The sequence below is a fragment of the Lichenostomus cassidix genome, unplaced genomic scaffold, assembly GCF_008360975.1.
Source record: "Lichenostomus cassidix isolate B80296 unplaced genomic scaffold, HeHo_3.0 HiC_scaffold_544, whole genome shotgun sequence".
Classification (NCBI taxonomy): Eukaryota; Metazoa; Chordata; class Aves; order Passeriformes; family Meliphagidae; genus Lichenostomus; species Lichenostomus cassidix.
The window spans coordinates 1,677-23,572 of NW_028147430.1; the positions used below are offsets into that span (position 1 = coordinate 1,677).

General features: G+C 49.5%; 1 protein-coding gene across 1 annotated transcript; it reads right to left on the reverse strand.

The window, feature by feature from the left end:
- Nucleotides 1-2,047: 2,047 nt before the first annotated feature.
- On the reverse strand, nucleotides 2,048-21,506 carry LOC146423201 (zinc finger protein Eos-like; the record flags this gene model as incomplete). Its single annotated transcript, XM_085045048.1, has 6 exons — nucleotides 21,415-21,506; nucleotides 11,669-11,911; nucleotides 10,194-10,361; nucleotides 4,937-5,077; nucleotides 2,190-2,369; nucleotides 2,048-2,103 (listed from the first exon to the last, which is right to left on the reverse strand). Coding segments are annotated over exons 2-6 (768 nt in total), but the record flags the coding sequence as incomplete, so codon positions are not given.
- Nucleotides 21,507-21,896: the final 390 nt, after the last annotated feature.

A 21,896-nucleotide genomic window follows, 5' to 3' on the forward strand; every position in this document is an offset into this window, starting at 1 on the left:
TAAGGTTTTGATTTTTTTTTAATTTGAGGGTTTCTTTTTAATTTAAGCAGGTTTTTTTATAATTTGAGGGGAGATTTTTTTAATTTGAGAGGTGTTTTTTAACTTCAGGGGTTTTTTTTGAATGAAGGCTTTTTTTAATTTGAGGGAGCATTTTTTAAATTGTTTTTTTTAATTGGAGGATTTTTTTTAAGGAATTTTTTTTATAATTTGAGGGGGGATTTTTTAAATTTGAAGGGGTTTGTTAATTTGAGTAGGTTTTTTTTTAATTTGAGCGTTTTTGTTAATTTGAGGGGAGATTTTTAAAATTTGAGCGTTGTTTTTTCAGTTTGAGGGGATAATTTTTTAATTTGAGGAGGATTTTTAAACTTAGGGTTTTTTAATTTGAGAGGTTTTTATTTTGAGGGGAGAACTTTTTAATTTGAGGGATTTTTGCTAATTTAAAGAGTTTTGGTTTAATTTGAGGGACGATATTTTTTTATTTGAGGGAGTTTTGTTAATTCCAGGTTTTTTGGGTTTTTTTTTAACCTGAGGGGGGATTTGTTAAATTAATTTTTTCAAAATTTGAGTGGGTAATTTTTTAATTTCAAGGGTTTTTTTGTTAATTTGAGGGGTTTTTTATTAATTTGAAGGTTTTATTGTTAATTTGAGGGGGGATTTTTTTATTTGAGGGGGTTTTGTAAATATGAGGAGGGATTTTTTTTAATTTGAGGGTTGTTTTTTGATATGAGGGGAGAACTTTTAAATTTGAGGGTTATTTTTAATTTGAGGTGCCATTTTATAATTTGAAGAGGTTTTTGTTAATTCGAGGAAGATTCTTTTAAATTTGAGGGGGTTTGGTTAATTTAAGGGGAGAATTTTTTACTTTGAGGGGTTTTTTATTGATTAGAGGGGGGTTTTGTTAATTTGAGGAGAATTCTTTTAACTTTGAGGGGGTTTTGTTAATTTTAGGGGAGACTTTTTTAATTTGAAGGGGTTTTTTTAATTTGAGGGGTATTTTTGTTAATTTGAGGGGGAATTTTTTAATTTGAGGGTTTTTTTTTAATTTGAAGTGTATTTTTGTTAATTGGAGGAGTATTTTGTTAATTCGAGGGGGATTCTTTAAACCTGAGGAGTTTTTAGTTAATTTGCAGGTATTCTTCTAAATTTATGGGGTTTTTTTTAATTTGAGGGAGTTTTTTTCCCATTTCAGTGTGTTTTTGTTAATTTGAGAGAGCTTTTCATTAATTTGAGGGGGGTTTAACTTGAGGGGGAATTTTTTTAATTTGATTTTTTTAAATCCGAGAGGATAATTTCTTAATCACAATGGGTTTTGTGTTAATTTGAGGTTTATTTATTTGTGTTAATTTGAGCTTTTCATTAATTTGAGGGAGATTTTTGTTAATTCGAGGGGGGTGGGTTTAACCTGAGGGGGAATTTTTCTAATTTGATTTTTTTTTAATCCCATCGGATAATTTCTCAATCCCAACGGGGTTTTAGTTAATTTGAGGGAGGTTTTAGTTAATTTGAGGGCGGTTTTCGTTAATTTGAGGGAGCTTTTCGTTAATTCGAGGGGAGGGGTTTTAACGTGAGGGGGAATTTTTCTAATTTGGTATTTTTTTTAATCCGATCAGGTAATTCCTCAATCACAACGGGTTTTTAGTTAATCTGAGGGATATTTTTGTTAATTTGAGGGAGCTTTTTGTTAATTTGAGGGCGGTTTTTGTTAACTTGGTGGGGGGGGGTTTAACCTGAGGGGAGATTTTTCAAAATTTGAATTTTTTTCAATCCGATCGGATAATCCCTCAATCCCAGCGGGTTTTTACTCAATCCGAGTGCTGTTTTGTTCAATTTCCCCCTCGTTTCCAGCCCTTTTTCGCCGTTTCCCCTCACGGCGCCGCGGCGCTCCCCTCCCCCACCGCCGCCATCCCTCACGGCTCCCCTCATCCCGCCGGGAATCATTTCCCCCCTTTCCCCCCACAAAAACCACCCCATCCTCACCCACGAATTTCTGCGGCGTAGAGCGTTTCCTCTTGGTGAAGCTGCCGGCCAGCCGCTCGATGAAGGTGGGCCGCTCGGGGTGCAGCAACGCCTCGGGCACCATGTCCAGCTCGCGGATCTCCTCGCCTGCAATGCGAGCACAACAAAGAAATCCCGGGATGAGCGGGCGGGATTGGGAGGCCCCTGGGAGCGGCTGCCGGGCCCCAGCTTACCCCGTGAGTGTCCCCGCAGCGCCGGCAGCCGCTCCCGGATCCCTCCTGCTTCCAGCGGGGCCCGCTCCTGCCGCGGGGGGGGACAGCAGGCTTCGGCGCCGGGGTCGGCACGGGGGGGGTTAACGACGCCGGGAATGCCGCCGGCCGAGGGGCGGCCGGGAGAGGCGGCGGGGAGCGGGCCTGGAACCGGGAATTGTGGAGCGGGCTTAAAACTCGGAATTGTGAGGGGGAGCGGGCTTAGAACTGGGAATTGTGAGGGGAAGTGGGGTTAAAACTGGGAATTGTGAGGGGGAGCGGGCTTAAAACCCGGAATTGTGAGGTGAAGTGGGCCTAAAACTGGGAATTGTGAGGGGAAGTGGGCCTAGAACCGGGAATTCTGAGGGGGACTGGGCTAAAACCGGGAGTTGTGAGGTGCAGTGGGCTTAAAAACGGGAGTTGTGAGGTGAAGTGGATCTAAAACCGGGAGTTGTGAGGTGGAGCGGGCCTAAAACTTGGAATTGTGAGGAGGAGTGGCCTTTAAAATGGGAATTCTGAGGTGAAGTGGGCCTAGAACCAGGAATTGTGAGGGGAAGTGGGCCTAAAACACAGAATTGTGAGGGGAAGTGGGGCTAAAACAGGGAATTGTGAGGGGGAGAGACCTAAAACTGGGAATTGTGAGCTGCAGTGGGCGTAAAACCGGGAATTGTGAGGGGGAGTGGGATTAAAAACGGGAGTTGTGAAGTGAAGCAGGCCTAAAACTGGGAATTGTAAGGGGGAGTAGCTCCTGATCCTAGGGATCCCCGTCTGGAATGGCTCTTGATCCCAAAAATCCCAATCTGGAATGTTCCCATTCCCAGAAATCCCAATCTGGAATGATCCCCGATCCCAAAAATCCTGCTCTGGAATGTCCCTTTCTCCTGAAAATCCTGCTGTGAAATGTCCCTTTCTCTTGGAAATCCCACTCTAAAATGTCCTTGCTCTCCAAAATCCCACTCTGGAATGTTCCCTGCTTCTGGGAATTCTGCTCTGGAATGTCTCTCCTCCTGAATATCCCACTCTGGAATGTCCTACTCTGAAATCCAGCTCTGGAATGTACCCTGATCCTGAATATCCCACTCTGAAATGTCCCCTGCTCTCCAAAATTCCACTCTGGAATGTCCCCTGCTCCTGAATATTCTGCTCTGGAATGTCCCTGCTCTCCAAAACCCCACTCTGGAATGTCCCCTGCTCTCCAAAATCCCACTCTGGAATGTCCCCTGCTCTCCAAAATCCCACTCTGGAATGTCTCTGCTCCTGAATATCTCACTCTGGAATGTCCCTGTTCCCAGAAATCCCAGTGTTTCCAGGGGGACCATAGTGAGGAGGGCCAGGAATGCCCCGATTTTGGCCTTTTCCCAGGAAAATTCTGCCTCCCTGCAGCTCCTGAGCCACGTTTCCCACACTGGGGAATCCCAGATCGTGGAAAAAGCTCCTGGAATTTCTGGGAATGGGTTTGGGGTCAGGGATTTGGGGTCTGGGAGGTCCCAGGGGGTGGTGGTGTCGGATCCTGGCAGCTTCCAGCCTGGATTCACACTGGGATCACATTCCCAACACTTCCCACCCTTTTTCCATGGAAAAGGATCACAATCCCCTCATTTCCCACCTTTTTTCCGTGGAAAGGGTTCACAATTCCCTCATTTCCCATCTGTTTTTCCATGGAAAAGGATCACAAGCCACAATTCCCTCACTCCCCACCCTTTTTCCATGGATTTGGGATTACAGTTCCCTCTATTCCCACCCCTTTTTCCACAGAAAAGGATCACAATCCCCTCATTTCCCACCCTTTTTCCATGGAAAAGAATCGCAATCTCCTCACTCCTCACTCTTTTTTCCATGGAAAAGCATCACAATCCCCAAAGGAAAAAGATCCCAATAATCCACAATCCCCTTGTTTCCCACCCTTTTCCCATGGAAAAGGATCACAATCCTCTCATTTCCCCACCCTTTTTCCATGGAAAAGGATCACATTCCAACCACTCCCACATTTCTCCACAGAAACCTCCCAAATCCAACCCCCCGGGGTGTTTCCCACATCCTTTTTTCCATTCCCACCCCATTATCCAGCTCCCTTTGCCCTCCCCAGCTCCAGGATGGTTTTAGGGATTCCAGGATGATTTTCCTTGGATATTCCCAGAATTTTCCTGGGGTTTTCCTGGAATTCTCCTAGGATTCTCTCAGATGGACCTGACTAGACAGGCATCGTGGGAGGTCAAGTGTTTCCCACATCCTTTTTCCCATTCCCACCCTATTATCCAGGCTCCCCTCACCCTCCCAGCTCCAGGGTTGTTCCAGGGATTTCCCCAGGATTTTCCTAGGATTTTCCCTGGATATTCCTGGAATTCTCCCAGAATTTTCCTGGAATTCTCCTGGAATTTTCCCAGACAAACCTGGCTGGTCAGGAATTGCAGGAGACTGAATGTTTCCTTTCCCCATTCCCACCCCGTTATCCAGCTCCTCTCAGCCTCCCCAGCTCCAGGGTTGTTTTGAGGATTTCCCCAGGATTTTCCCTGGATATTCCTGGAATTCTCCCAGAATTTTCCTGGGATTCTCCCGGCTGTCTGGGAATTACAGAAGTCTGAGGGTTTCCCACATCCTTTTCCCATTCCCACCCCATTATGCAGTTCCTCTCCCCCTCCCAGCTCCGGGGTTGTTTCAGGGATTTCCCCAGGATTTCCCCTGGGTTTTCCCGGGATTTTTTGGGGATTTTTTTTGGGATTTTCCCCACAGACCTGTCTGTGCCGGCGGCTCGTTGGGCAGGCTCCTGAGGAAGCTGTGGCATCGCTCACGGTGCTCCTCCAGGCTGCTCCTCTGCTTGTAGCTGCGGCCGCAGGAGCTGCACTTGTAGGGTTTGCCCACCGTCGGGGAAGCCACTGGGAATGGGAAAAGAGGGAAAATGGACAGGGAGGTGAGGATGGGAGTGTGGGGGAATTGGGGAATTGGGGATTGGGGAGAAATTGGGGAATGAGGAAAAGTGGGAATGGGAATGGGGAAAGGAAATGAGGAATTAGAAAGGGTGAGAAGGAAGGTGGGAATGGGGAAGAGAGGGAGTGGGAATGGGGAAGGATTGGGGAATGGGGAAAGAAGGGGCGAGGGGAATGGGGAGAAATTGGGGAATGGGGAGAAACTGGGGGATGGGGGAAGAACTGGGGAATTGGGGAATGGGGAAGAATTGGGAAATGGGGAAGGAATTGGGGAATGGAGGAAAAATGGGGAATTGGGGATTAGGGGATTGGGGAATGGGGAGAAATTGGGGAATGGAGGAAGGATTGGGGAATGGGCGAGAAAAAGTAGAGGGAATTGGGGAACGGAGGATTGGGGAATTGGGGAGAAATTGGGGAATGGGGGAAGGATTGGGAAATGGGGGAAGAATTGGGAATTGGGGAATGGGCGAGAAAAAGTAGAGGGAATTGGGGAATGGAGGAGGGAATGGGGAGAAAATGGGAGGAATTGGGGAGGAAAAAGTGGAAGGAATTGGGGAATGGGGGAGAAAAGCAGAGGAATTGGGGAATGGGAGAGGAAAGTGGAAGGAATTGGGGAATGGGGGAGGAATTGAGGAATAAAAAGGTGGAGGGAATTTGGAATGTAGAAAAAAGTGAAAGGAATTGGGAAATGGGGAGAAAAAAGTGGAAATAATTGGGAAATGGGGAGAAAATGGGAGGAAATGGGAAATGGGAGGGATTGGGGAATGGGGGAGAAGAGCAGAAGGAATTTGGGAATGTGGGAGAAAAGGGGAGGAGTTGGGGAATGGGAAGGAAAAAAGGAATTGGGGAATGGGGGAAGAATTGGGGAATAAAAAGTAGAAGGAATTGGGAATAGAGGAAAACATGGAAAGAATTGGGGAATGTGGGAGAAAAAAGTGGAAGGAATTGGGAAATGGGAGAAATTGGGGAATGGGGGAGGAATTGAGGAGTAGAAAGTAGGAATTGGGAATGGAGGAAAAAGTGGAAGGAATTGGGGAATGAGGGAGAAACTCGACAGGAATTTGGAATTGGGGGAGAAGGAGCAGGGAAAGCTCCTGGGGATCTCTGGCTGCAATTCCAGAGCCTGGAGCAGCTCTGGGATCTTCCTATCCCTGGATGGAATTCCCACAGTTTTCCCATCCCTGGATGGAATTCCCAGAGTTTTCCCCATCCAGGGATGAAATTCCCACATTTTCCCCAATTCCTGGATGGAATTCCCACATTTTCCCCCCAATTCCTGGATGGAATTCCCAGATTTTTCCCCATCCCTAGGATCAGCAGGGCCACTTTGGAATCCCAGCAATTCCTGACCCCAAACCATTCCAGAAGTTTCCAACCACAGAAAACCCCCAGAAATTCCAGGTGGGTTTAATTTTCCAGGCTGGGAGGGACGAGGGAAGGAAATCCCCATGGAATTCTGTCTCCCCTCCCTGTCCCTCCCCTCCCGGAGCCCCTTTGATGTTGGATCCTTAATCCCTGACTTTTTTTGGGAAGCATTTCCCAGCAGATCAAAGCCAGGAATGTGCAGCACCCCCTGGGCTCCGGAATTCAGGGAAAAGGAAGGATTTTCTCTCTAATCAACTCCTAAAAAAAACCCTCCAGGTTCTGTTTGATGGGACTGGGAGGGAATTGTTGCAATTCCTGACCTCCGGAGTGGAGGATTGCAGAGGAATGGAGCCCAAAAATGAGGGAAAATCCTGGGATTTGGGCAGTTTGGGATGCCCTGAAGGACCCCAAAATCCCTGGAGCAGGAGGGAAATCCACAGAGCCCAAAAATGAGGGAAAATCCCAGGATTTGGGCAGTTTGGGATCCCCTGAAGGATCCCAAAATCCCTGGAGCAGGAGGGAAATCCAGCCTGGAGTGGGATTGGGATCCACAGAGCCCAAAAATGAGGGCAAATCCCAGGATTTGGGCAATTTGGGATAACCTGAAGGGCATGAATGAGGGAAAAACCCCTCTGGAATGTCCTGGATGTGCTGGGAGGGAGAGAAATTCCCAAAAGGAAAAGGAAAATGGGAAAATCCAGCAATGGGGGTTGAACCTGGGAGGGATTTTGGGAAAATTGGGATCAGGAGAGGGAGGAGGAGGAGCTCTGGATGCTCCAGGGGAGGCTGAGATTCCAAGAGGATTTTCAGGAAAAATTCCCTAAGGAAAACACCTGGAATTCATTCCCAAACAGCCCCAGAAAGTCCTGGAAGCTGTTCCAACACCTGGAAAACCCCAAATCCAGGGAAAACAGAGCCAAAAATGAGGGCTTTGGCTCCCAAATCCCAAATCCAGAGGGTGGGAAGGGCAGGAAAGGATTCCAACCCCACCCGGATTCCATCAAATCCTTGGGATTTTTGTCTTTTTTCCAGGAAATCCCTGGAAGGCTCAGGATGGGAGGATCCCAATCCGTGAATTCCTCACTGAATTCCCGGCTTTGGGTGGGAGGTGGAGGGTTGGGAACATTCCAGAGCTGGAAAAAAGGAGGAATTTTCCCCTTTTCCAGCCCCATCCCGGGATTTGGGGCTGGGCTGGGCTTCATTCCCGACCCCAAATCCCAAATCCTAAATCCCAAATCCCAAAGCCAAGGAGCTGCCAAAGAGGGAGGAGAGGCAGGGATGCAGATCCAGGCAGAACTCCAGCCCAAATCCCAGATTTCAGCCTGGATCCCATCCAGAATCCCAACCCACATCCCCCTGGATTCCAATCCCCTTTTCCCATGATTTCTCTGGGATTTTTCTCACTCTCCCCCTGTTTCCTGCTTCCCCTTGTGCTCCATCCTTTGGGAATTCTGGGAATTGTCCCTTCCCGGCACAGGAGGTGACAACACCGGAACTGGAGACCTCAGGAAAAGCTTTTTCCATGGGGTTTGGCACAGATTTCTCCCAAATTTTCCATTATTCCCTCCGTTTCCTATTTCCCATCAGGCCCCATCCTTTGGAAAAGCTGAGAATTTTCTCCTCCACGCCTTTGGAAAAGCTGGGAATTCTCCTCTCCACGCCCAGCGGGATTGTCCTGAATCCCTCAATGCTCCCTGGGAGTTCCTTCCAACCCCAAACCCGTTCTGGGGCCATTTGGGGTCATTCCAGGTCCATTTGGGGTCATTCCAGGTCCATTTGGGGTCATTCCCTTGCTCCCATTCCTATTCCCTTTCCCATTCCCAAATTCCAGCTCCAAATCCCATCTATTCCAGGGCCTTTTGGGGTCATTGTGGAGCCATTCTGGGGCTGTTTGGGGTCACTCCGAGGCCATTCCAACTCTCCCATCCCTGTTCCCATATTCCTGCTCCAAACCTGGTCATTCTGGGGCCATTTGGGGTCATTCTGGGAATGTTTGGGGCCATTTCAGGGTCATTTTGGGCCATTCCTGAACCATTCTGAGGCCATTTCAGGGCCATTCCTGTTCCCATTCCTGTTCCCATATTCCAGCTCCAAACCCCAGTTATTCCAGGGCCATTCTGAGGCCATTTGGGGTCATTCCAAGGCAATTCTGAGGCCATTTGGGGCCACTCTGGAGCCATTTTGGGGTCATTCCAAGGCCATTCCCCTCTTCTGTTCCCATTCCTGTATTCCCACTCCAAACCTCAGCTATTCAGGGCCATTTTGGGGCCATTTGGGGTCTTTCTAGGGCTGTTCTGGGACCATTCCAGGGCCGTCTGGGGCCATCCCAGAGCTGTTCCCCCTCTCCCATTCCCATTCCTGTTCCCAATCCCACATTCCTGCTCCAAACCATTTGGGGTCATTCCAAGGCCATTCCAGGGCCATTTGGGACCATTCTGGGGTGATTCCAAGGCCATTCCCCCTCTCCTGTTCCCATTCCCATATTCCTGCTCCAAACCTTGGCCATTTTAGGACCTTTCCAGGGCCGTTTGGGGTCATTCCAGAGCTGTTTGGGGTCATTTGGGGCCATTCTGGGTCATCCCAGGGCCGTTTGGGGCCATTCTGGAGCCATTCGGAGGCTGTTTGGGGCCATTTGGGGTCATTCCAAGGCCATGCTCTCTCCCATTTCCATTCCTGTTCCCATTCCAGGGCCATTTGGGGTCATTCTGAGGCTGTTTGGGGTCATTCCAGGGCCTTTTGCGGCCATTCTGAGGCCATTCCAAGGTCATTCTGGGGCCATTCCAAGGCCATTTCGGGACTGCTCCAAGGCTGTCCCCCTTCTCCCATCCCAAGGCCATTTGAGGTCATTCTGAGGCCATTTGGGGTCATTCTGGAGCTATCTGGTGCCATTCCAAGGCCATTCCAACTCTCCCATTCCCATTCCCATATTCTCGCTCCAAACCCTGGCCATCCCAGGACCATTCCAGGACTGTTTGGGGCCATTCTGGGGCCATTTTGGGGCCATTTGAGGTCATTCTGGGGCCATTTGAGGTCATTCTGGGGCCATTCCAAGGCCATCCCCCCTCTCCCATCCCCATCCCAATTCCCATTCCCATTCTGGGGCCATTTGAGGCCATTCTGAGGCCGTTTCAGGGTCATTCCAAGGCCATCTTCTCTCCCACTCCCATTCCTGTTCCCATTCTAGGACCATTTGGGGCCATTCTGAGGCCATTCTGAGCCGTTCTAAGGCCATCCCCTCTCCCATTCCCATGCCCATTCCAAGGCCATTTGGGGTCATTCTGGGGCTATTCTGAGGCCATTTGAGGTCATTCTGGGGCTATTTGGGGCCATTTTGAGGCCATTTGGGGCCATTCTGAGGCCATTCTGGGGCCATTCTGAGGCCATTTGGGGCCATTGTGGGCCCAGCTGGGGTGATTTTGGGGCCATTTGGGGTCATTCCAAGGCCATTCCAGGCCATTCCAGACCCATTCCAAGGCCATTCCAGGCCATTCCAAGGCCATCACCCTTCTCCCATCCCCATTCCCATTCCCATTCCCATTCTGGGGCCATTTGGGGTCATTTCGGGCCCATTTGGGGCCATTCTGAGGCCATTTGGTGCCATTTTGGGGCCATTTGAGGCCATTCCAGACCCATTCCAAGGCCACCCCCCTCTCCCACCCCATTCCCCCATCCCCAAATTCCCAAATTCCCCGGTCCCCACCGGAATGGGTGCGCAGGTGGCCGCTGAGCGCGTCGCGGCGCCGGCAGGCGTAGGAGCAGAAGGGACACTTGAAGGGTTTCTCCCCCGAGTGCAGCTTGATGTGGCGCAGCAGGTTCCCCTTCTGCGTGAAGGAGGCGCCGCACTGCTGGCACTGGAACGGCCTTTCCCCTGGAAAACATGGAAAATTCCCAGTGGGAAGTGGTTCCCGATGTGGGAAATTCCAGATCCCAATGTTTTCTGAGCTGGCAGCCTCTGATCCCAAAGTTTGCTGTGGGTTGGAGGGTTGGTTTTGGCACCAGTGCTGGGGATTGCACAGTGTTGGGATGGAAGGAGTGGGATTGATGGGAATGATGGAAATTGTGGGAGTGATGGGATGGAAATGATGGGGTTGATGGAAAAAGGACAGGGACTGTGGGATGGGTTGGTGCAGTGAAGGAGATCCCACACTGCTGGCACTGGAATGACCTTTCCCCTGGAAAACATGGAACATTCCCAATGGGAAGTGGTTCCTGGTGCTCCAAACCCTGGTGGGAAGAAGTTCTCAGTGCCTGGAATTCCAGATGCCAGTGTTTTCTGAGCTGGCAGCCCCTGATCCCAAAATTTGCTGTGGGTTGGATGGGTTGGGTGACCCCAGTGGTGAGGATTTCATGGCTCTGGGATGAGATTGATGGGATGGGAATGATGGGATTGATGGGATGGGATGGGAATGATGGAAATTATGGGAATGATGGGATTAATGGGAATCATGGGAATGATGGGATGGGAAAAGGACAGGGACTGTGGGATGGGTCAGTGAAGGACACTGCTGGCACTGGAACAGCCTTTCCCCTGGAAAACATGGAAAATTCCCAATGGGAAGTGGTTCCTGATGCTGCAAACCCTGGTGGGAAGATGTTCCCAGTGCCAGAAATTCCAGATCCCAAAATTTGCCATGTGGAAGGTTTGGTTGTGGCCCCAATGCTGGGGATTTCATGGCTTTGGGATAGGATTGATGGGATGGGAATGATGGGAAGGATGGGATTAATGGGAATGATGGAAATGATGGGAATGATGGGATGGGAATGATGGGGTTGATGGAATTTATGGGATGGGATTGATGGGGTTTATGGGATGGGATGGCAATAAATTCCTCCCTGGGAGGCTGGAATGGAATTCCCAAAGTTTTCCCCATCCCTGGATGGAATTCCCAGAGAATTCCCCATTCCAAGAAAGAATTCCCAGAGTTTTCCCCATCCGTGGATAGAGTTCCCAGAGAATTCCCCATCCCTGAGTGGAATTCCCAGAGGATTCTCCATCCCTGGGATAGAATTCCCAAAGGATTCCCTGCAAGTCCCCCAGGCCGGGCTGCACGAAGCTCTGATCCCCCCCGGGATAAAAAAACCGCGGAAAAGCCAAACCCTCCCCAGAACTCGCCACTCCCAGAACTCCCCAATCCCAGAAATTCCCATTTTTCCCATATTTTCCCAAAATCTCACCGGTGTGGCTGCGCTTGTGCACCATGAGCACGTTGGGCCCGATGCACACCATGCCGCAGATGTCACACTTGAGCTTCCCGTTGGGAAGGCGAATCCCTCCCGGCGAGTGAGGCTCGGGAAACGGCTCCGGCTCGGGGAACGGCTCCGGCAGGGAATCCTCGCCCAGAGCCTCCTTGTCCTCCTGGGAAAGGATCCTGCCCGAGGATTCCTCATCGCTGGACATCTCCACCTTGATGGAGTTGGCTGCGGGAAAGGGAAAAAACATGGGATGAGGAGAGGGAATGGGGAAAATGGGATTAGGAATGGGATAATGGGATGAGGGAATGGAAAAATGGGAGGAAGAGAGGGAATGAGAAAATCCTGCCCGAGGATTCCCCATTGCTGGACATCTCCACCTTGATGGAGTTGGCTGCGGGAAAGGGAAAAAAAAAAAGGGATGAGGTGTGGGAATGGGGGAAAAATGGGATTAGGAGTGGGGAAATGGGATGAGGAGAGAGAAAGAAAAATGGGATGGGGAGAGGGAAAGGGAGAAAAAATGGGATTAGGAGTTGGGAGAGCAAAATGGGATGAGGAATAGAGAAAAATGGGATGAGGAGTGGGAATGGGGAATTGGGATGAGGTATGGGATAATGGGAGGAGTGGGAATGGGGGAAAAATGGGATGAGGTGTGGGAATGGGGGAAATGGAATGAGGAGAGGGAATGGGGGAAAAAATGGGATTAGGAGTGGGAAAATGGGATGAGGAGAGGGAATGGAAAAATGGGATTAGGAGTGGGAAAATGGGAGGAAGAGAGGGAATGAGATAATCCTGCCCGAGGATTCCTCATCGCTGGACATCTCCACCTTGATGGAGTTCGCTGCGGGAATGGGAGATAAACATGGGATGAGGAGAGGGGAGAGGAAAATGGGATTAGGAGTGGGAAAACAGGAGGAGAAGTGGGAATGGGGAAAATGGGATGAGGTGTGGGAGTGGGGAAAATGGGATTAGGAGTCAGAATGGGGGAAAAATGGGATTAGGAATGGGAATGGGGGAAATGGAATGAGGAGAGAGAATGGGGGGAAAAATGGGATTACGAGAGGGGAGAGAAAAATGGGATGAGGAATAGAGGAAAATGGGATGAGGAGTGGGGAGAGGAAAACGGGAGGAGGAGAGGGAATGGGGGAAAAAATGGGATTAGGAGTGGGAAAATGGGATGAGAAGGAAGAGAAAAATGGGATGAGGAGAGGGAATGGGAAATGGGATGAGGGAAGGGGAAAAATGGGATGAGGAGAGGGAATGGAAAAATGGGAGGAAGAGAGGGAATGAGAAAATCCTGCCCAAGGATTCCTCATCGCTGGACATCTCCACCTTGATGGAGTTCACTGCGGGAATGGGAGAAAAACATGGGATGAGGAGAGGGAAGGGGGAAAATGGGATTAGGAGTGGGAAAACAGGAGGAGAAGTGGGAATGGGGAAAATGGGATGAGGTGTGGGAGTGGGGAAAATGGGATTAGGAGTCAGAATGGGGGAAAAAATGGGATTAGGAATGGGAAAATGGGATGAGAAGGAAGAGAAAAATGGGATGAGGGAAAGGGAAAAATGGGATGAGGTGTGTGAATGGGGAAAATGGGATTAGGAGTGGGAATGGGGGAAAAATATGGGATCAGGAGTGGGAAAATGGGTTGAGGAGAGGGAATGAGAAAATCCTGCCTGAGGATTCCTCATTGCTGGACATCTCCAGGAATTCCTACCTTGATGGAATTGCTGCGGGAATGGGGGAAAAAAATGGGATGAGGTGTGGGAATGGGGAAAATGGGATCAGGAGTGGGAAAATGGGATGAGGAGAGGGAAAGGGGGAAAAATGGGATTAGGAAGGGGAATGGGAGAAATAGAATGAGGAGAGGGAATGGGGGAAAAAATGGGATGAGGAATAGGAAAATGGGATGAGGTGTGGGAATGGGAAAAATGGGATGAATGGGGGGAAAATGGAATGGGGGGAAAACAGGATGAGGGAATAGGAGAAAATGGGATGAGGAGAGGGAATGGGGGAAAAAACGGGATGAGGAATGGGGAGGGGAAAAGAGGGATGAGGAAAGAGAATTGGAAAAAAATCAGGATGAGGAGTGGGAATGGGGAAAATGGGAGGAGGAGAGATAAGGGAAAAAATGGGATGAGGAGAGGGAACTGGAAATGGGTTGAGAGGGAATGAGAAATGGGATGAGGAGAGAGAAGGAAAAATGGGAGGAGGAGAGGAAATGGGGAAAAAAATGGGATGAGGGATGGGAAGGGAAATGGGATGAGGAGAGGGAATGGGAAAAGGGGAATGAGGAATGGGAAGGGAAATGGGATGAGGAGAGGAAAAGAAAAAATTGGGATGAAGAATGGAAATGGGGGAAATAAAGGGATGAGGAGAGGGAATGGGAGAAAAAAACAGGATGAGGGAATGGGGAAAATGGGATGAGGAAGGGAGGGAATAGGAAAAAAATGGGATGAGTGGGAAAGGGAAAATGGGATGATGAGAGGGAATGGGGGATTGAGGGATTCCTGGGAATTGGGGCTGGAAGGGAATTCCAGGATGTTTTCAGGGATTTATTCCTGGGGATTGGGTGGGAATTGGTCCTGAAAGGAATCCTGGGATGCTCAAGGATTTATTCCCATACATTGAGTGAGAATTGATACCAAAAAAACCTCACTGATTTTCTATTTAGGGATTTATTCCTGTGGATTGGGTGGGAATTGTTCATTAAAGGAATCCTGGAGTGTTCATGGATTTATTCCCAGGAATTATTCCTAAAACAATTCTGGGATTCTCAAGTATTTATTCCCAGGAAATTCTCTTAAAAGGAATTCCAAGGTTTCTCCAGGGATTTATTCCCATGGATTAGGTGAGAATTGTTCCCCAAAATCACTCCTGAGGTTTATCCAGGGATTTATTCCCAGGAATTGTTCCTGAAAGGAATTCTGGGGTTTTCATGGGTTTATTCCCAATAATTGTTCCTAAAAGGAATCCTGGGGTTTTAATGGATTTATTCCCAATAACTGTTCCTTAAAGGAATTCTGGGGTTTTAATGGATTTATTCCCAGGAATTGTTCCTAAAAGGAATCCTGGGGTTTTCATGGATTTATTCCCAATAACTGTTCCTTAAAGGAATTCTGGGGGTTTTTATGGATTTATTCCCAATAACTGTTCCTAAAAGGAATTCTAGGGTTTTCATGGATTTATTCCCAATAATTGTTCCTAAAAGGTAATTCTGGGGTTTTCACTGATTTATTCCCAATAACTGTTCCTAAAAGGAATTCTGGGGTTCTCAGGGATTTATTCCCAATAATTGTTCCTAAAAGGAATCCTGGGGTTTTCAGGGATTTATTCCCAATAACTGTTCCTAAAAGGAATCCTGGGGTTCTCAGGGATTTATTCCCATGGAAAAGGTGGGAATTTCTCCCCGAAACGTTTCTCCAGGGGTTCATTCCCAATCCATCCACTCCAGGCCAGATCCAGAGGAAAACCATCCAATTCCCTGCACTCCAGAGGAAGCAAAGCCGCGGAATCTTGGACAGGAGCAGCAAGAATTCCCGGCAGGAATTGGCAGGAAGAGCAGAGCCCTGGGGGGAGGCAGGAAATCTGCAGCTCCGCCGATTCCAGCGCTGATTTCCCTCTGGGATCCAGCTGGGAAAAGGGGTTGGAATTTCAGGAGCTCTTCCCTCATCCCAGAGACACGAAAAACCTGGAGAACCGCTGGAAAACGGCTGGAAAATCCTGAAAAAATGCTGGGAAAAGGCTGGAAAATCCTGGAAAAATGCTGGGAAAAGGCTGGAAAATGGGCTGAAAAATCCCTGGGAGGCTCTGGATGGCAGCTGGAAGTGCAGGAGGGAGGGAGAATCCGGAATTCCCTCCCTTTCCCAGCTTTCAGGATGGGATGGGATGTGCCAGCCTGACCTACATTCCCGCAGCTCCACTGAGCTCTGGAATGCTGCAAATCCAACTGCTCCCCGCGGGGAAAAGGAGGGAGGGAGGGAGGGGAAAATTCCCCGGGAAAAAATAAAAAAAAAACTCAGCGGGGTGGAAAAATTTGGGGTTGAAAAACTGCAAAAAAAAAAAAAAAACTTCCTGGGAAAGTTTTTGTCCTCATTCCTGAGGAATTTTTCCCTCCCGATTCCACTCTGATTGTCCCAGGGATTGTCCCACCTCGTCCCCTCCCTGTTCCTGAGGGAAAAACCTTCGGGAAAAACCTCCAGGAAAAACCTCTGGGAAAAACCCTTGGGAAAAAGCTGGGAATTTGGGATGGAAAGGATCCCACGGGGAAGTTTTTTTCCCATTTTTTTCCCGTTTTTTCCCATTTTTCACCGAGGGAAAATTCCCTAGGAAGCTCCCAGGATGGCACCTGCTCCTGTAGCGCTGCTCCCGGTGGGAAAAGCAGATCCAGGGAGGAATTCCAGGGATCCAGGAGGGAATTCCAGGGATCCAGGGAGGAATTTCGGGGATCCAGGGAGGAATTCAGAGGATCCAGGAGGGAATTCCAGGGATCCAGGGAGGAATTCCGGGGATCCAGGAGGAATTCAGAGGATCCAGGGAGGAATTCCGAGGATCAGCTCCTTCCCTCCCCAGCAGGAGGTTCTTCCCAATCCCTCGGGAAGGCCAGGAGGGATCCGAGAATTCCCAGCTCTTCCCAAATCCCAGCTCTCAGCTCCCACAAACCCCAGGAAGGTTCCCAGGCGTGTGGAGCCAATCCTGGGTTTTTAATTCCTTCCAAAAGCTCGGGAAGGGCTGGAAAAGCCGCGGGATGGGAGGAGGGGAAGTGACCCTTCCTTCCCGGAGGTCGCTCACCGGGAATGCCGCGGGAATGTCGGGAATGTGTCCTTTGGGGATTTCTCCCTGCAGCGGGAGGGGCTGGGGAGGGATTGCTGTCCCAGGGATTCGGGAGGGAATTTGGGGTTTTGGGAAGGGATTGTTTCCAAAGGGATTTGGGGATTCAGGGATTCGGGAAGGGATTGTTTCCAAAGGGAATCGGGAAGGGAATCAGGAATTCAGGAAGGAATTTGGGGGTTCGGGAAGGGATTGTTTCCAAAGGGAATCAGGAATTCAAGAAGGAATTTGGGGGTTCAGGAAGGGATTGTTTTCCGAGGGAGTCAGGGATTCAGGGAAGGGATTGTTTCCAAAAGAATTCGGGAAGGGACTGTTTTCCAAAGGGAATCAGGAAGGGAATCGGGAATTCAGGAAGGAATTTGGGGGTTCGGGAAGGGATTGCTTTCCAAAGGAATTCAGGAAGGGAATCAGGAATTCAAGAAGGAATTTGGGGGTTCAGGAAGGGATTGTTTTCCAAAGGAATTGCTGTCCGAGGGATTCGGGGAGAGAATCAGGAATTCAGGAAGGGATTGTTTCCAAGGGATTCGGGGAGGGAATCAGGAAATCGGGACAGAATTTGGGGTTTTGAGAAGGGATTGTTTCCAAAGGGATTTGGGGATTCAGGGAAGGGATTGTTTCCAAAGGAATTAGGGAAGGGACTCTTTTCCAAAGGGATTGTTTTCCAAAGGGAATCGGGAAGGGAATCAGGAATTCGGGAAGGAATTTGGGGGTTCAGGAAGGGATTGTTTTCCAAAGGAATTTGGGAAGGGAATCAGGAATTCGGGAAGGGATCTGGGGGTTCGGGAAGGGATTGTTTTCCAAAGGGAATCAGGAAAGGAATCAGGAATTCAAGAAGGAATTTGGGGTTTTGGGAAGGGATTGTTTTCCAGAAGAATTCGGGGATTCAGGGATTCGGGAAGGGATTGTTTCCAAAGGGAATCAGGAAGGGAATCAGGAATTCAGGAAGGAATTTGTGGGTTCAGGAAGGGATTGTTTTCCAAAGGAATTGCTGTCCGAGGGATTCGGGGAGAGAATCAGGAATTCAGGAAGGGATCTGCGGGTTCAGGAAGGGATTGTTTCCAAGGGATTCGGGGAGGGAATCAGGAATTTGGGAGAGAATTTGGGGTTTTGAGAAGGGATTGTTTCCAAAGAAATTCGGGGAGGCACTGTTTTCCAAAGGGATTGCTTTCCAAAGGGAATCAGGAAGGGAATCAGGAATTCAGGAAGGGATCTGGGGGTTCGGGAAGGGATTGCTTTCCAAAGGAATTTGGGGAGGGAATCAGGAATTCAAGAAGGAATTTGGGGATTCAGGGAAGGGATTGTTTCCAAAAGAATTTGGGAAGGGACTCTTTTCCAAAGGGATTGTTTCCAAAGGGAATTGGGAAGGGAATCAGGAATTCGGGAAGGAATTTGGGGTTTTGGGAAGGGATTGTTTTCCAAAGGAATTTGGGAAGGGAATCAGGAATTCAAGAAGGAATTTGGGGGTTCAGGAAGGGATTGTTTTCCAAGGGAGTCAAGGATTCAGGGAAGGGATTGTTTCCAGAGGGAATTGGGAAGGGAATCAGGAATTTGGGAAGGGATTTGGGGGTTCAGGAAGAAATTGTTTTCCAAGGGATTCAGGAAGGGATTTGGGGAGAGATTCAGGAAGGGAATCAGGGAAGACATTCAGGGATTCAGAAATTCAAGGATTCAGGGATTTGGGAAGAGCAATCCAGGAGGGATTCGGGGAAAGGAAATCAGGGAATGGAATCGTGAAGGAATTCAGGGATTCAGGGAGGGAATTGGGGAAAGGAATCAGGGAAGGGAATGCTTTTGAAAGGAGTTTGGGAAGGGATTGCTTCCAAAGGAATTCAGGGAGGGAATCAGGGAAGGATTTGGGAAAGGGATTTGGGGAATTAGGGATTCCTGAAGGAATTGTTTCCAAAGGGATTCGGGGAAGGGAATTGGGAAGAGATTCAGGGAAAGGGATTCAGGGAAAGGGATTTAGGGATTCAGGAATTTGGGAGGAGATTGCATTCCAAAGGGATTTGGGGAAGGGAATCCAGGAGGGAATTCAGAGAAAGGGAAAGGGATTGCTTTCCAAAGGAATTCGGGAAGGGAATCAGAAATTCGGGAAGGGAATCCAGGAGGGGGAAAGGAAATCAGGGAAGGGAATCGTGAAGGGATTGTTTCCAAAGGAATCTGGGGAAAGGGAATTGTGAAGAGATTCTGGGAAAGGGATTTGGGAAAGGGATTTGGGAAAGGATTTGGGGAATGGGATTCGGGGAAGGGAAGCAGGGAAGGGATTCAGTGAAAGGAATTGAGGAAGGGATTCAGGGATTCAAGGATTCAAAGATTTGGGGATTCAGGGATTCAAAAATTTGGGGATTCAAGGATTCAAAAATTTGGGGATTCAAGGATTCAGGGATTCAAAAATTTGGGGATTCAAGGATTCAGGGATTCAAGGATTCAGGGATTCATCCACCACAGCTTTTCCTGCTGCCTGAAAACCCCTGGAATTCTGCCCTGGGCTCCTCCCAGGCAATTCCCGCAGCATTCCCGGCAGGAGAAACTCCTCTGCCTCTCCCGGGATCAGTCTGACGTCTGAGCTCAGATTTTATTGGGAATTCTTCTCCCTTCTCCCTCCCTGCATTCCCTCAGGGAATGGTTTTGTTTTTTGTTGTTTTTCCCAGAGTTTCTCCTCCCTCTGGAATCTGGGGAGGTTCTGGAATTCTGGGGACGAGCTGGGAATTCGGGAATTTGGGAAGGAATTGGGGAATTCAGGAAGGAATTTGGGAATTCAGGAAGGAATTTGGGAATTCAGGAAGGAATTGGGGAATTCAGGAATTCAGGAATTCAGGAAGGAATTGGGAGCCACCCCCGGGAAAGGTGGGATTGTCCCACATTCCAGAGGGATTGTGCCACATCCCGTTGGGATTTCCCACATCCCAGCAGATTCCAGCAGTGGGAAAGGCTGCCCCACCCTCTGGAATGCCGAAATTCCAGAGCTCCCAGGTGTTTTCCCGGGACAAATATGGGATAAATGATGAGGAAGCAGAGCGAATTCCCGGCGAATTCCAAAGGGTTTTCCCACATCCTGTGGGATTCCCGAAGAGGGAAAAGCTGGGAATGGCAAAATTCCACCTTCCCGAGGAGCTTCCAGGTGTTTTCCAGGACAAAATGTGGGATAAATAATGAGGAATTTCAGGGAATTCTGAGGGTTTTCCCACATCCCGTTGGAATTTCCCACATCCCAGCAGATTCCAGGAGTGGGAAAGGCTGCCCCACCCTCTGGAATGTCGAAATTCCAGAGCTTCCAGGTGTTTTCCAGGACAAATATGGGATAAATCATGAGGGAATTCTGAGGGAATTCCGAGGGTTTTCCCACATCCCGTCGGGATTTCCCGCATTCCATCAGGAAAGGCTCCCTCACCCTCTGGAATGCTGACATTCCAGGGATTCCAGCTGCTTCCCAGCACAAAAATGAGATCAATAGTGAGGGAGCAGAGTGAATTCCCAGGGTTTTTGATCCCAAAAATCGTGGAGTTTGGGGTTTTTTTTGGATCCCAAACCTCAAATTCCCGGGAATTCTTTTTCCTGGGAAAAAGGGAACAGCAGAGCAGCAGCTGGGAGTGGGAGAGAGGGAATTTTCCAGCAGGGTTGGAGACTGAGAAACCCTGGGATGGAGGAGAACTCATCCCAGAGAAATCCCAAAGAAAATCCAAAGAATTCCAAAGAATTCCAAACAAATCCCAAAGAAATCCCAAAGAATCCCAAAGAAATCCCAAAGAAATTCAGGGATCCCTGGAAGCCTGCAGCACCGGAGATGGAATTCCAAGGCTCCGGGAAAGATTTGGGATCTTCAAGCCTCAGATGGGATTTTCCACCCTTCAGTGTTGGGATTTCTGGAACCAAAGTGGGAAATTCCCAGTTTGGGATCAGGGATTGGGATTGGGATCAGGGATTGGGGATAGGAAACATGGATTGGGATTGGGGATTGGGATCAGAGCTGAATTCAGGGATTAGGATCAGGATCAGGATCAGTGTTGGGATCAGAGCTGGGATCAGGAATTGGGATCAGGAATTGGGATCAGGATCAGAGATCAGGATCAGGAATTGGGATCAGAGTTGGGATCAATGTTGGGATCAGAGTTGGGATCAGGATCAAGATTGGGATCAGGACTGGGATCAGAATCAGGATCAGGATCAGTGTTAGCATCAAGAATTGGGATCAGGATCAGAGATCATGATCAGGATTGGGATCAGGAATTGGGATCAGAGTTGGGATCAGGGATCAGGATCAGGACTGGGATCAGTTTTGGGATCAGAGCCCCAGCAGCCACTCCACCCTAATCCCAACCCCACCCTTCCCCTTTCCTCCTCTTCCCAGCCCCTCCCAGAGCAGGGAAATTGGGAATTTGGGGATTTTGGGGACACTCACCGCTGAGGGAGCGGCTGGGGGAGCGTGGGGAGGAGGCCCGGAGCAGGGAAATTGGGAATTTTGGGAATTTGGGGATTTTGGGACACTCACCGCTGAGGGAGCGGCTGGGGGAGCACGGGGAGGAGCCTGGAGCAGGGAAATTTTTGGGAATTTTGGGAATTTTGGGACACTCACCGCTGAGGGAGCGGCTGGGGGAGCGCAGGGAGGAGCCTGGAGCAGGGAAATTGGGAATTTTGGGAATTTTGGGACACTCACCGCTGAGGGAGCGGCTGGGGGAGCGCGGGGAGGAGGCCTGGAGCAGGGAAATATTGGGAATTTTGGGAATTTTGGGACACTCACCGCTGAGGGAGCGGCTGGGGGAGCACGGGGAGGAGCCTGGAGCAGGGAAATTTTTGGGAATTTTGGGAATTTTGGGACACTCACCGCTGAGGGAGCGGCTGGGGGAGCGCGGGGAGGAGCCTGAAGCAGGGAAATTGTGAATTTGGGGAATTTTGGGACACTCACCGCTGAGGGAGCGGCTGGGGGAGCGCGGGGAGGAGGCGGCGCTGGGCGGGCTGCGAGCTGCTGCTGCCACGATGGCTGAGCTGAACTCCTGCTGGCTGCCTGCGGGACGGGAGAGCTGTCAGACTGGGAACTGGGGGTTTGATCCTACTGCCAACCCCTGATCCGGGCTTGGGAAGGGCTGGGGACAGGGATTTGATCCCATTGCCAACCCCATTCCCAATCCCATTGCCAACCCCTAATCTGGAGTTGGGAAGGGCTGGGGGCAGGGATTTGTTCCCAGGAGGAAATTCCCAATCCGGATTTGGGAAGGGCTGGGGGTAGGAATTCCCCCATTCCCAACCCCAAACCCCTAACCTGGCAGCAAAGAATTCCCAGGGATGGATTCACCCCATGGGTCATCCCTATGGATAACCCTATAGATCACCCCATGGATAACCCTATGGATAACCCCATGGTTCAATCCACAGATAACCCCATAGATC